Consider the following 14,989-nt stretch of genomic DNA (forward strand, 5'->3'; position numbering starts at 1 on the left):
ATATATATATATATATATATATATATATATATATATATGTATATATATATATATATATATATATATATATATATGAGTGTGTGTGTGTGTGTGTGTGTGTAATATAAGGAAGACTGTTAGATATCAGACATCTTGCAACGGCATGATGTAACATCTAAGGGTAGTGCCTATGTAGCATACGTATAACGTATGTATACGTATACTGATTACTGTAGCAAGCAAGAGGATTCCGTATATTTGTACAATATACCGCTGTCCGGAGAACGGGTTTTTCTCAATGTACTTTCTCAAAAACTACTCAGGGTATTTTGTTCATTTTGACAAATAAATATTTCATTTTTTATTCTTATAATGTTGCGTAAGCCACTTCCATGAGAATATCCACGAAGGGTATTTACTCGTGGGGTGAGTTTTCTGTAATTTTGTGTTAAATCACTCACGATATTTTTTCCACGAGATATATACAAATATTTGAATAATAACCCTAACAAATGCTGTAAGTGATTTATCATGGAAAAGTCTACAAAGGGTAATTTACTTTACAGAGTGAGTTTTCTTTGGGTGAAGTTATCCGAAAATGTCAAAATTTTGTTCGTATTCATTTGTTCTTAATTTCTTTGCACTTATAGCTTAAGCTCGGAACAAACCGAAACAAATAAATTCATTATCTTAATAAATTGAAATGTCATACTTCATCGATGCAAGTCTGTATACCTACTTTTGGACCACCCTGTAGTTCAAAGAATTTGAGCGAGAAAGTTTAGTGTGAAGGCCCGGACATTTTCTTCCTTGCCTCGTACCACAAATCGTACATTTGTGCAAAATTTTAAGTTACTATATTTAGAGGAAGTTATCTAAAGTTTTGAATCAAGTGACGTAACTGTATTTAATTTTGCTCCCACCTCCTAATTTTTCCATTTTGCTAGGAAAAGTTTCCAGTTTCTGGATATTTTTTTTCCTTTACCGGTACTTTTGTCATCACAATTTCTACATTTGTACCAAATTTCAAATTTCCATGCCTACAAGAAATACTCTCTACAGGCCTTGAGTGAAGTGACGTAACAAAATGTAATCTTCCTCTTCCACATAAATTTCCTCCTTTGAGAAGGAAATTTTCAGATTTCGTATTTTTTCCCCTATACTTGTACTACAAATACTACATTCGAGCCACATTTCAACCTTCCATGTCTACAGGAAGTATCCTATAGGTTTTGAGTCAAGTACGTAACAAAATGTGATTTTGCGCTTGCCCCATAATTTTTCTCCTTGAAGAGATAGCTTCCTAATTTTTGGACTTTTTTATACTTCCGGGTGACGGAAGGAGGTTTTATAAAAGATCGATATTGAGGTTTCAACGGATTTACACGTTTCATGGCCCATACATACCGGAGAAGTGATTTTTCGACATCTGTCCCTCTGTTCGTCCTGATGTACACTCACCTAGAGGCCATACAGTTCAACGAATCTCAACCAAATTTTAAAGTTTTTGTATGATCTTCCGCGGGGACTTACGAATTTTCTTCCTATCCCTAAAAGTACGGCTAGTTTTCTTCACGGTAAAAATCAAAAATTATTAATTTTCTCAAAAACGACTCTAACGATTTTTTTTATATTTCATAAATCAGTCTTGCAAAAATAACCCCATCATGTGGTATAAATTATTTTTCTGGGAATAACCGAGGAGGGTAGTTTATTCTTAGCATAGGCGCCCCAAGGAGACAGGTACACCCCCTTGTCACGAAAATGTATATTTAATATGGCAAACCACGGTTATTAAATACCAGACACACCAGACGTAATATAGCAACGATGGAGATGGGCCCCCTACAAAATTTTGTTCGGGCGCCCCTAATTCTTCGGGTGAGTTTTCTTTCGGAAGGTTTTCTCAAATCCGACTCACAAGGGACATCTTATATTGATAGTAGCATTGCTCAATCAAACAATGTGCAACCGATAGACGAGTGAAGAAAAGTGAGATATCCAAACTTTTACTGGCCGACACCCAGAAACACAGCAGATACAGAGGAAAGAAGGGTCTAAAATCATGTCAACATCGCAATGCAAAAGACACACTGACACAGAAAGAACTTCAAAATTATTAAAGTAATCAAAATGACATTTACATAACAGTATAATAAGCAAACATTGTACCCACAGACATGCCCAATAACATCATATGTAATGCAGTGTTGTCAACTGAGCACAAAATAAAGTTTTGTTAAATGGGACGTTTGCAGGGACATGGGTTTAAAAGTAAATGCAGAGAAAACTAAATACATGGAAGTTCGTCGGGACCGTAATACAGCAAATTATGCGTTAAAATATTAAATAATACTTTTGATAAAATGGATAGTTTCAAATATCTAGGATCAATATTAACAGAGGAAAATCATATTCACGGAGAAATTAAATGTCGACTAAAAGCATCGAATTCGTGTTACTATTCGGTTCAAAATCTCTTGTCGTTGCGAATTCTGTCGAGGAATTTGAAGCTTAAAATATATAAAACGATAATCATGCCTGTTGTTCTGTATGGCTGCGAAACATGGTCGCTTACTCTGAGGGAAGAATATAGACTGAAAGTATTTGAGAACAAGATCCTGAGACGAATATTCGGGCCCAAGAAGAACGGGAATGGGGAATGGCGGAAACTTCATAACGAGGAACTACATAATTTATATGGTTTACCCAACATTGTTAGGGTCGTCAAGTCTAGGAGGCTTAGGTGGGCGGGTCATGTAGCTAGAATGGAAGAAAGTAGAAACGCTTTCAAAGTCTCGACTGGAAGACCAATCGGAAAACGACCATTAGGAAGACCTAGGCGCAGATGGGAGGACAATATTAAGATGGATCTCGCAGAGATTGGAATACAAAGTAGAAACTGGATGCAGTTAGCTAAGGATAGAAGTCAGTGGAGAGCTTTTGTGAACGCGGCATTGAACCTCCGGGTTCCATAGGCCATAGAGTTAGTTAGTTAGTTAAATGGCACGGAATACAAATTATATTACCTAGAATTTCTAACTATGAGTAGAACCATATTTGTAAAGTCTTGATGTACAGTGTTACCAACGTTTGAAGATAGACCTATATGAATTCCTATATGAATCTCGGATGTAGAAGAGCAAATACAGTGATACAATATTACGTGCATCAGAAAAGTGAGCCTGCTAATCAATTGTCACTCCAAGCGCATGCATCATTTCAGTTTTGTGTATTGTGTTTGATACCATACTGATTTTCCACTTGGGTAAAACTGCTTCGACACTGTGTTTCGTCCCTTATTTTCGTACTTCAGTGATTATATTCTTGTTTGTGGTATCATATTTTGGTTTTATCTAGTTCGAATCGTGTACTATATGTACTCTTCTATATCCAAGATTCACATAAAAATTCATATAGACCTATCCTTAAACGTTGACAACACTGTACATCAAGACTTCACAAGTATTGTTCTACTCATAGTTAGAGTTTCTACATAATATATTTTGTGTTCCGTGGCATTCAATAAAACGTCATTTTTTGCTCAGTTGGCAACACTGCATTACACATGATATTACCGAGCATGTCTGTGGGTAGAATGTTTGCTTACTATACTGTTGTGTAAATGTCATTTTGATTACTTTAATCATTTTGAAGTTCTTTCTGTGTTAGTGTATCTTTTGCATTGCTATCTTCACATGATTCTATATCCTTCTTTCCTCTGTATCTCCTGTGTTTCTGGGTGTCGGCCCGTAAAACTTTGGATTTCTCACTTTTCTTCCCTTCTCTATCGATTGCACATGGTTTGATTGAGCAATGCTACTATCAATATAAGATGTTCCCTTGTCAGTCAATTTAGTTTACACTTCACAAAGAAATAGCGTCGCGGAGGCGTCCAGCTACCAATCCGGTAGTTGTCTTGTGTAGCTAGTCGCTAACGGTCCCGGGTTCGATTCTCAGTGGGGACACTCCGTCAAATAAGTGTAAAAGCTTTATCAGGCCACCCACCCTGAGTGAGATTTTCCTGGGTTTTACTCACTGACAGCAAGCAAATGCCGGGATAGTACCTAACATAATGGAAGTCCAGAAATCACAGTTCTAATCCTAACCAATCGAGTCATTATATTTGATCTTCGTCGCGAAGTGTGGTTTTTGTCTTGTATTATGTTTCCTCAAATGTTCTTCAGGGATTCCCCCAGTCTCTGACAAATGAACATTTGAGAAAATATAGGAGTTAAAGGTATTTGGATTCGGAGTATAGTACAGACCACACCACTGGAGATGACTACAAGGCAGCAGTTAATCTTGTCTCGTCTCGTAAATGGAATATGTCGTAATGTAAATGAAAATGAAATAAATTCTTGAATTTAATATTCCACGGTTATACCCTGTAGGCTAAAGGCGACGGGTCTCTAAATGTATATATAATTAGAGACCGGATGTTAGGCAAAATACCTATCCTTTAATATTAAAGATATAATCAAAAATAACGTTTCAAAATTTAAATGGGGATTATAGTTTCAATTTAAGCCAATTTTATTTTGCCTATTTTGCCTATTTCTCCCCTTCCTGCCTAAATATTTGTTTTAGTGCTTAATGTTGCCTATTATATGTATTTTGTTCAAAGTAAGACTTCATTGGGAAAAATATATAATTTAGCATTTCAAGAAAGGATTCTACCTGTTCCGAGAAATATAAGTGCTGTTTGTAGTGATAAGATGTCGTAAAACTTTGGACTGCTATGCGTACTGATAAAGTGTTGTAAAACTTTAGCCTGCTGTGTGTACTGATAAAGTGTAAAATTTGTACTGTTATGTGTAGTGATAAAGTGCTGTGTAGAATATATTTACCGAATATACATGAAATACATGTTATGGTTTTTCTTATATATACAGTAAAAGCAGATATTAACATACAGACATGTTTCTATATTGTTTGAACATTATCTACCTATGACTTGAATTTATTGTTTTAATTGTATTGAGTATTTATTGTCATTATTTCGAGTTACATTTTAGTGCCTATTTTATTGCCAATTTTTAAGTTTTAATTGCCTATTTGCTTGCCTATTTTCCAGGTTGTTAATGCCTAAAGATCCGGTCTCTAGTTATAATTGAAAAAGTTTTGTCTCGTGGGTATAGTTACACATCTCCTGCTGCAAGTGTCGAAGTCATGAAAGTACTTCCCGAGCATCAAATTGGTGTCTCCCGAACCTGAAGCGTAATCTTACACAGATATTCACTTGTATATACGAGGATCATTCAATAAGTAAAGAGACAGTCTACATTTTTAACACTAATCATTTTTTTTTTTTTGTTTCAGGGGTGTTAGCTGGCAACCTTGTTATATGCTCTGATCTGCTGTTTCGTAATTTTATGTCAACATAACTTCAAAAATATTAATTCATCATGGCAAGTCCTCTAGAAGATTGCACCTTAGAAGAACAGCGCTCAGTCATTAGGTTTTTAGTCGCAGAAGGTGTAAAACCAAGTGAAATTTTTTCTCGAATGTTGAGACAGTACGGTAACAGTTGTATGAACCGTGCAAATGTGTACAAGTGGGTTGATCGGTTTAAAAGTGGCCGAACAAGTGTAGGTGATGAACCCCGATGTGGACGTCCAGTGGAAGTTTCTGGTTCTTCGTTGGAATCGAGGATTGACGGACTTATTCGTGATAACAGAAGAATTACTGTTGAAATGATAGCTGAGGAAGTTCAAGTAAGTGTTGGAACTGTTCACAATGTCGGACCACTCAAAGACGCCCTACGTGGAAAAAGATTTGCTAACAATGAGGAAGTTAAGGCAGCGGTACAAAGGTGGCTTCGGGCTAAATCGAAAGATTTCTTCGCCAAGGGAATTAGGAAGCTGCAAGAAAGATGGGACAAATGCATAACTGTAAAGGGTGATTATTAGAGACCGGATGTTAAGGCACTAAAAACCTGTAAAATAGGCAGGCAAATAGGCACTAAAAATTTTAAAAATAGGCAGTAAAATAGGCACTAAAATGTAACTCGAAATAATGAAGATAAATACTCAATACCATTACCATTACTAAAAAATAGGTTCAGGTCATAGATAATGTTCAAAGAATATAGAAACATACCTGTTTGTTAATATCTTATTTTATCTATATATATAAAAGAGAACGCACAAAATCCTTTGTCCGCTCATCACGCTAATACGGCTGAACCGATTTCTTTCATTTTTGGGGGGTTGTTAGGATTTGGACCCTAGATGGTTTTTATCATATCACTTTAATTTTCAATTACCAGTGTCTTGAGATAATTGACCAATCAGGTGTCAATACGTACAAAAAATCCTTTGTCCGCTCATCACGCTAATACGGCTGAACCGATTTCTTTCATTTTTGGGGGGTTGTTAGGATGTGGACCCTAGATGATTTTTATCATATCACTTTAATTTTCAATTACCAGTGTCTTGAGATAATTGATCATTCAGGTGTCCATACGTAGAAATCCTTTGTTATTAGTTCATCATAGGTATAAAAATAAACGTATTTATATGCAACCCGCATGACCCTGTGACTCGGCGGGTTAACATAACTAACAGGCGCTATAAATCACTTGAAAGCGAAAAAGTAAAAATTATCTAACAAGTAACACTTCACATCGTTGCTGCCGGTCTGACGCTAAACTATACATTTTCGGAAAGCACTAGTCCTAAATAGGATAACTACACAGTGCGACGGTCAGACGTTGCCGCGTTCAGGACTTATGGAGCGTCAAACATTAACATGGGGTTTATGAGAGTAACCATAGCAGTCGTATTATTTCATGCTAATTCGTCTTGCATTTGAACTCTGTGCTAACATGTGTGTTGTAGCAGTCGTATTATTTCATGCTAATTCGTCTTGCATTTGTACTCTGTGCTAACATTTGTGTTGTTTTTGTGTTTTTTAGGTATGCGTTGTAAGATGGATCCGAAAGTGGTCGTTTGGGCTCTGGTGGCCGAGATCGGGACAAATGAGCGCAATCCAAATTTGGAAGAGCAAAGGATGGTGGCACACATCAAGTCTCTTTTGACCAGCGGGATGGAAGTCGTTGAAGAGATTCGTACGCTCGGCTTCGGTGACAGTGATGGTGACCAGGGGGACGGAGACATGGATTTTGGAGACGAGGAAGACCAAGAGCAGGAGGATGCAGAGATGCCTTCGTCATCGCAGCAGTCTCATACGTCTTCCGCATCTGGCTCATCAGCGTCAGAATACCTGCCCTCTCCTGTGAAGAAGCCGAAGTTCCAGGATCAGCCTCCAGAAGACTCCAAAATGACACCAGAGCAGTGGCGCGAGTACAAGGCAAAAGCCTATGCCTACTGGACGGTAAATCCAAAAACAGGTAGGCCTTGGAACACAAAGACCGGTCGTGCTACCCACTCGACTCTGCAGAATCAGTTCAGGTATATTCGGAACATTGGCGTGCTACGTCACTTTGGGGCAACACAAGGCAAAGATGACAAGAAGACGCTGATGGCAGAGATCAATGAGGCAGTTCGGGGCATGTTCGCGGAGAAACAGCACACTGCTATCATTCACGATCGAACGTTGCGAATTTGGGCTAGGCAAACAGCTAATGAACTGGACCCTAACAAGAGTCTCAAGTTCAAGGCATCACCGTCGTGGGTGTACAGATTCAAGAAGCGCAACAACATCGTGGACCGTGCAATCACCCACAGGGTCGGCAGGACCTGGCAACTGAAAGAGTTGGACTTGCAGCAGCAGGCTGATGCTTTCGTATTAGCGACTCGCGAGCTCATTGCAAGCGAAAGCATCCCACCAACGCAGGTTGCCAATGCAGATCAGAGTAGCTTCAAGAAGTTGTTGCAGAGTACTCGCACTCTCCGTACCAAAGGAACAACAGTCGTGCGAGCGGTTGTGGGATCCATGAGCGCAACAACCCACAGCTACATGATCATGCCCGTGATCACCATGGCCGGAGAGATTCTGCGGCCGATGTATGTACTGGTGTCGGAACCAAGTGGAAAGTTTCCGGGAAACAAGCCTGCAGATCCACCGAACATCAAATCATTTGCTGGCAAAACGTCCAACATGAACAGGGACGACCTTAAGGACTTCTACGAGCAAGTGTTCTGGCCAAGCATGCCTGATGATCGGAAGAAGATCGTTTTGCTATTGGACTCGTGGACTCTGAACAAGGACGACAATCTATCGAACGCACTGAAGCCTGCCGACGTTGCGTTGCACAAGAGACTGATTCCTGGTGGTTGCACTGGAAAGATTCAGCCTTTAGATGTGCATTTCTTCCGTCAGTACAAGTCCTTTGTACGCTTTGTGACCGACACACTGGCCATGGACAGTGTCATGGATATCTGGCATCGCGATCGATTCCTGGCACTACAGTCGTTTTCACTCTACCAGTTCAGCGCACCCCGATTCAAGAACCTGATCCGGTACGCTTTCCACAAGGCTGGCTATCTGGACGAGGAGCCGGGAATGTGGATCTCTCCGCACGAGTACTGCTTTGACTCCCTCGACGAAGGTGACGTGTGCTTCACGTGCGGCGAACTACCGTTCGTCAAGTGTGCACACTGTGAGCGCACTCTTTGCATCTCTCATGCTCTGTTCGACGATTTGCACATTGATTGTACCCTTTAACTTACGCAAACAAGTGCTCAATCAGACAACGTCGATTCAAACGTCACAAACCTTGTGTTCTTCTTCGTTTCCTGTAACTCTCATAAACCCCATGTTAATGTTTGACGCTCCATAAGTCCTGAACGCGGCAACGTCTGACCGTCGCACTGTGTAGTTATCCTATTTAGGACTAGTGCTTTCCGAAAATGTATAGTTTAGCGTCAGACCGGCAGCAACGATGTGAAGTGTTACTTGTAAGTAACAAAGTTTATTGCGTTCCGGGGTGACCGCAGCGAAGCGGGGTGAACGCTGCTAGTCTATATATATAAAAGAGAACGTACAATATTTTGTCCGCTCATCACGCTAATACGGCTGAACCAATTTCTTTCATTTTTGGGGGGTTATTAGGATTTGGACCCTAGATGGTTTTTATCATATCACTTTAATTTTTAATTACCAGTGTCTTGAGATAATTGACCATTCAAGTGTCCATAACGTACAAATCCTTTCTTATTAGTTCATCATAGGTAAAAATAAACGTATTTATATGCAACCCGCATGACCGTGTCACTCGGCGGGTTAACATAAATGACAGGCGATATACAGCGGAAAATAGCTTGAATCTTCTGTTTAAATTTTTTTAATTGATTTGCTTATTTTTACAGACACTTTTACAATATGCCAGCACCGGGATGACCGCAGCGAAGCGGGGCGGGTTAACATAAATGACAGGCGATATAATGTTAAGATTTACTGCAATCTTCTATGGTTTTTATCATATCACTTGAAAGCGAAAAAGTAAAAATTATCTAAGTAACAAAGTTTATTGCGTTCCGGGGTGACCGCAGCGAAGCGGGGTGAACGCTGCTAGTTGTACATATAAAAACGAAGCTTGTTATGCATTCATACATACTGGGTGAACCTAAAAGATCTGCACATACTTCGGGAGGTGATTCGTGATATCAAAAGAAGACCTGTTGCATGGTGCATATCAAAAGAAGGCAAAAAGTCCTGTTGCATGTTGTGGAATTCCGCGTCATGTACGAGTGACAGGGGTGCCATCTTAAAAATAAAAATCGAATCCTGACAATTGGAACGAGACATAAAAGTGTACACATACTTCGGGAGGTGTTTCCTGACATTCAAGATGACTTTTTGTCTTCTTTACATGTCACGAATCATTTGTCGAAGTATGTGTACGATTTTCGATTCCAAGTTGGCACCTCTGTCACTCGTACACGACGAGGAATTCGACAACATGCAACAGGACTTTTTGTCTTCTTTTCATGTCACGAATCACCTGTCAACGTATGTGCACACCTATCAGTTCCGTTCCAATTGTCAAGATTTGATTTTCGATTCCAAGTTGGCATCACTGTCACTCGTACACGACACAGAATTCGACAAAATACAAGAGAACTTTTTGTCTTCTTTTGATATAATTAATCACCTCCCAAAGTATATGCACATCTTTGAAGTTCACCCTGTATGTACATTGTAACGCAGCACGTGTTTGTATTTACAAACACTTATTATACGTTTATATGCGTCTTTATTTATGTTGTATAAATTGTATATTTTCCCAATAAAGGCTTATTTTAAAGAAAATGCATAACATAGGCAACATTAGGCACTAAAGCAATTATTTAGGCAGTAAAGGTCGAAATAGGCAAATTAGGCAAAATAAAATTGGCTTAAATCGAAACTATAACCCCCCACATAAACTTTGAAACGTTATTTTTGATCATATCTTTAATATTAAAGAATAGGCATTTTGCCTAACATCCGGTCTCTAGTGATTATATTGAAAAATAGCCTTAGTTTTGAAAGATTGAAATAAATCTTTATTGAGCTATAGCAATTTGTCTCTTTACTTATTGTATGCCCCTCGTACAAGTGAACACTAGTACACGCAAATTAATCTTTGTCCAGTATAATACACTAAAGTTTCTACAGCGTCAAGAAACTAGCTTCTTTTCCAAGGGACATTCTCTTTAAGGTGATAAGAATTTGCGGTGTCTAGAAATAAAACATATACGGATAAAACAGAAATACCACAGACACACATATATATATATAACATTGAGGTTGATTCAGATACAATATCACGTTTCAAAAGAGTAGAGTCACGTCGACGGAGGTAAGGGTAGCAACAAAAATGTATTGTAGCGTTACAGTAAGTGTGTAGCGTATAAAAGAAGTTCGACATGACACTATTTTCATCCCCTACTCTGTCTGCTCCTGAGCCACAAGAGAGCCACTATTACTAATAACTGTCCAGAATGACCGGATCGAAGTTGACGTTTTGGGATGTCGTCCTGTAGCGGTATCTATACGAGAATTTTCCCCTTCTGGAGAAAAAAAGGGGGATGCAGAAACGATATTTCGAACATTTATATTGTTTATCCTTTTTAGAAAAAAAAATCCTTGGGTTATAAACTACTTCCACTGTAAATTGGATTAAAGATTTAACCGTTGTTAATTAATTACCACTAAGATGAGTTAAACGCAATTAATTCGTACGCGGAGGTGAGAATTTAACACATTCAAAATAATATACTTTTACATATAGTGCAAAGAGTCTTCTAATGCGTATAAAAAATGAGTTTTACGTTCCACAATTATGCCGGCTTGACTAAAGGAGACGGTGATGAGAAATGAATGGAAATGATGCAATGAGAAAAGTGAGAGGAAATGAGAAATCCCCCAGAAAACCCACGCACACGGTGTTTGTTCACAACAAAGCCCACTTTGTGTGAGCTGGGATTGAATCAGGGACCCCATTCACCAGAGATGAACGCTCTACCACTGAGCTACCGTGACCCCTTTCTATACGTATAAAATACATCTAAATAGGTATTGTAATTTACATATTTTCCATTCTGGTTTACCGTACATACAAAGGACGCTCAAAACCTTTTGCGCAGTAAGCATAATTTTTTATCTCTAGCACTAGAACAATATTTTTCGTACATGTACGTATGTCCTTTGTGTTGAAATAAAACAAATTTTCTTCCTCTATTTACAGATACGCCCACAATGGAAAAGGAAGTGAACAGTCTCATCTGCCAACTGACGAGCATTGAGTTCTTGTACAAGACCGGCGATTACTCTGTCACAAGCATCCGACGCAAATTGCTTTTTATGTACCTCAGTAATATCCAGCGATGAATTCGAAGGTCCCACAGAGGTGATTGCAGTCTGCTGGACCAACATGTCCGACAGACTATCAACTGCAGTGAACGACGTTAGCAAAGACCACCTTGTCAGATGCGTAACCACACGACAGATTAAAACCGATTGTGTTATCTGTGGGTAGTGTTCTAACATTAATACAGTCTTTAGGTTACAGAAGACTTCGTGTCTATTGAGTGTAACACCTGTTCGCAAAGGAACAGGAAAAAAATAATTCTGCCAATCACACGCAGGATATCAGAAGTATGTGATGGGAAGTAGTCCTTTAACTCACTATAGTCCGAATTTGGCCTCGTCTGATTTCTTTCTGTCTGCTCATCTAAAAGCCTAACTTTGTAGTGGGCAGTTTGCTAGTGACGAAGATTTTACTGGGTGTATAAAACAGTCGTGTAGTAGTCAGCGTCCGGGAATTTACCGAACTGCATTTAAGGCATGGAAAGAGCGATGGGCTAAATGTGTCACACCGAATGGAAGATACATTGAGTAACATGCGTATATACACTCATGTCCAAAATTATTGTCGCATATCTTTAACTGTCTTCTTGTAAGAATATAATTTGATAATGATTTTGCAGGGTACTTTAAATACCGATACTGTGTGTATAATCGGGAAATCTATATTTGTGGCAAGTTTCATAGGAAAATAATTACAAATGCGAAAATTAGAATGAGTAAAACAAAATTTTGCTGAATGGACAAGAAAGTTTTATTTTCGTTTTATTGTTCTTATTTACTGCTCTTTTGACATGAAATTTGCCACATACATGTCTTTGCCGATTATACACATTACTAACATTATCAGAAATATAAGGCGAATTCATTATCAAATTATATTCCTACAACAACATATTTATGGACATGCGACAATATTTTCGGACATGAGTGTACATAAAGGACACCAGTACATGAAGACAAAATTTCATGGTAATGGTGTTACTATTTAAAAAGTTATGCACATTGTGCAAGATTTTTTTGAACGACCTTTCTACATAAATACACCGTCTGTTCCTGAAGAGTAAAAACTATTTATTGTTGTTGGAAACGAACAACATCTATAACAGCAAATGACTAGTATTCTTCGATTTTCTCAAACGCTACGCGTGAGGATTTATACTGAAGCATATCGTTTTGTTGAGTTCAATATAATTTATTGATTGATATGCTAGTCATGTCTTTTGACAACATTACAATTCAACTGAAATTAAAGCTTAAGAGTTGAAATTAAACAAAATCGCTCGATTTTACGTCTCACGATTATGCCGTATTAGCTTAAGGATACTGCGATAATAGGGAATGAGTGGTAGAATGAAGGAAGTGAGTGAGAGCCCCGTGAAAATCTCACGCTCAAGGTAGTTTGTAGACCAGAGATGGAGTGGGTCAGTGGTTCGTGGGTCAACAGCATGTGACCCCCTGCGACCCACCATCCACCGTGACCCACTGCGACTCACCACCCACCATAACCCACTCTGACCTACCGACCAACTCTACTCACTGCATTGTAGACAGCATCTTCTGAACACTGGTGAATCTGTTTACGTTTTAGTATGAATTCCTTTATTTCCCTTCCTTTTTCATTGTTTCTGTTTACTTACCTGAGATGAGTATATCTAACAAGCCAGGTTTTCCAAGTGACACACTCCGATTTGCTTGAAATGTCTACAGTGACTAAAGAAATCAAAAGTAAGATATACGTTTTTTTTTTTAATATCGGCCAACGTAGGGATGGAGGGGTAAATATCCCCTAAACTGCGAACATAGGGCAATAACACAGCTTTTTAGCAAGGCCATAACTAGCAACGCACAATGCGGATTTCCTTGAAATGCTTGCAGTGAGTAAAGAAATTAAAAACAGGACAAACATGTTTATTTTATATCGGCAAACGTGGAGGTGAAGGGGCAAACATCCTTCTAATCTGCAAACGTAGAGCAATATGACACATTTTAGCAAGTCCATAACTAGCAATAGACAATGCAGATTTGTTTGAAACTCCTTTGATCACTTCGTCCCTCACGTTGACCAATATAAATAAACACACATATCCTACTTTTACTTACTTTATCCACTGTACAAGTTTCAAACAAATCTGTATTTTCTGTTTCTAGTTATGACCTTCCTAAAAGGTGTCATATTGCCTTATGTTCGCAATTTAGAAGGGTGTTTACCTCCTTCATTCCCCACGTTGGCCGGTATAGAAAAACACGCATATCTTACTTTTGATTCCTTAATTCACTGTACGAGTTTCAAGCAGATCGAAGTGTAACACTTGTATGTGAAAACCTTGCTTGTATGTGAAAAAAGAACTTCAGGCACTTTTGGATATTGATATTTGTAATTGTAATAATAGCAATAGGACTTATACAACTATTTGGCTTTCGAGACAAACAGCCTGTTAATTTTTAGAGGAGCTAACTACTGGAGAAAATATATTTTTGAATCACTGTAACCTATAAATTATTAGATTAAAAAATGAATGTAACTATGTGTGCCTGATCATCACGGTTAAATTGCAGAGTCAAATGAAATGACTTTTGGTATATAGTTAGGCCTTAATCCAAACTGGGATTTTATCATATCGCTTTCATTATAATACATATCCTAAGGGTATTTTATGTCGGATCCGAATTTTTGCGGGAAAAAATAGTATCTCGCAAGCCGTTTAACTTACGGAGCTGAAATTCAGTAAATTAACTCTCTTATTGAAAATAAACAGAACGTGTCCTAGCATTTTGTAAAATTTTCCTTTATAGAGAAGGGGCGTTTTCTATGTATGAAAAAATGGTAGTGAGTTGGTTTGTAAAAATAATCGAAAACGATTGATATTAGTTGAGAAACAAATTTAGAAACAATTATAAATTGAAAAACAAAAAATACAGTGCTTCGCTTCATATATCCACTGCTTTCTACTATAATAATTGCTGAAGTTTATGTTTATTATATGGAGCGCTTAGGGCACAGGGCAATCAACCAATAAAGTTGTGAGAAAAATAGACATAAAATATGTACTGTAAGCTTAATTACACGGAAATATTAATTTTGTACTATACGCATAATTATATGGAAAATTTTACACTTTTTTCCTTTACGTTGCTTTATTACTTTGATTTGCTACTTTCAAATTTCATCCCTTTTTCCACTGAAAAGTATCGATAATTCAACAAGGAAATAATTATATCATGGTAATTTAATTGAAATTCATCGTAATTT

General features: G+C 38.1%; 1 protein-coding gene across 2 annotated transcripts in view; it reads left to right on the forward strand.

The window, feature by feature from the left end:
* LOC145674432 (uncharacterized) overlaps nucleotides 1-13,277 on the forward strand; it is a 509,074-nt gene extending 495,797 nt beyond the window's left edge. For both annotated transcript variants that reach the window (XM_081744485.1, XM_081744486.1), the window contains one exon: nucleotides 11,618-13,277. In XM_081744485.1, coding sequence (XP_081600611.1) covers nucleotides 11,618-11,675 — 58 coding nt within the window. In that variant the 3' untranslated portion in view covers nucleotides 11,676-13,277. The remainder of the gene's footprint in view (nucleotides 1-11,617) is intronic.
* Nucleotides 13,278-14,989: the final 1,712 nt, after the last annotated feature.

Source organism: Thermobia domestica, chromosome 17 (assembly GCF_964235325.1).
Source record: "Thermobia domestica chromosome 17, izTheDome1.hap1.1, whole genome shotgun sequence".
Classification (NCBI taxonomy): domain Eukaryota; kingdom Metazoa; phylum Arthropoda; class Insecta; order Zygentoma; family Lepismatidae; genus Thermobia; species Thermobia domestica.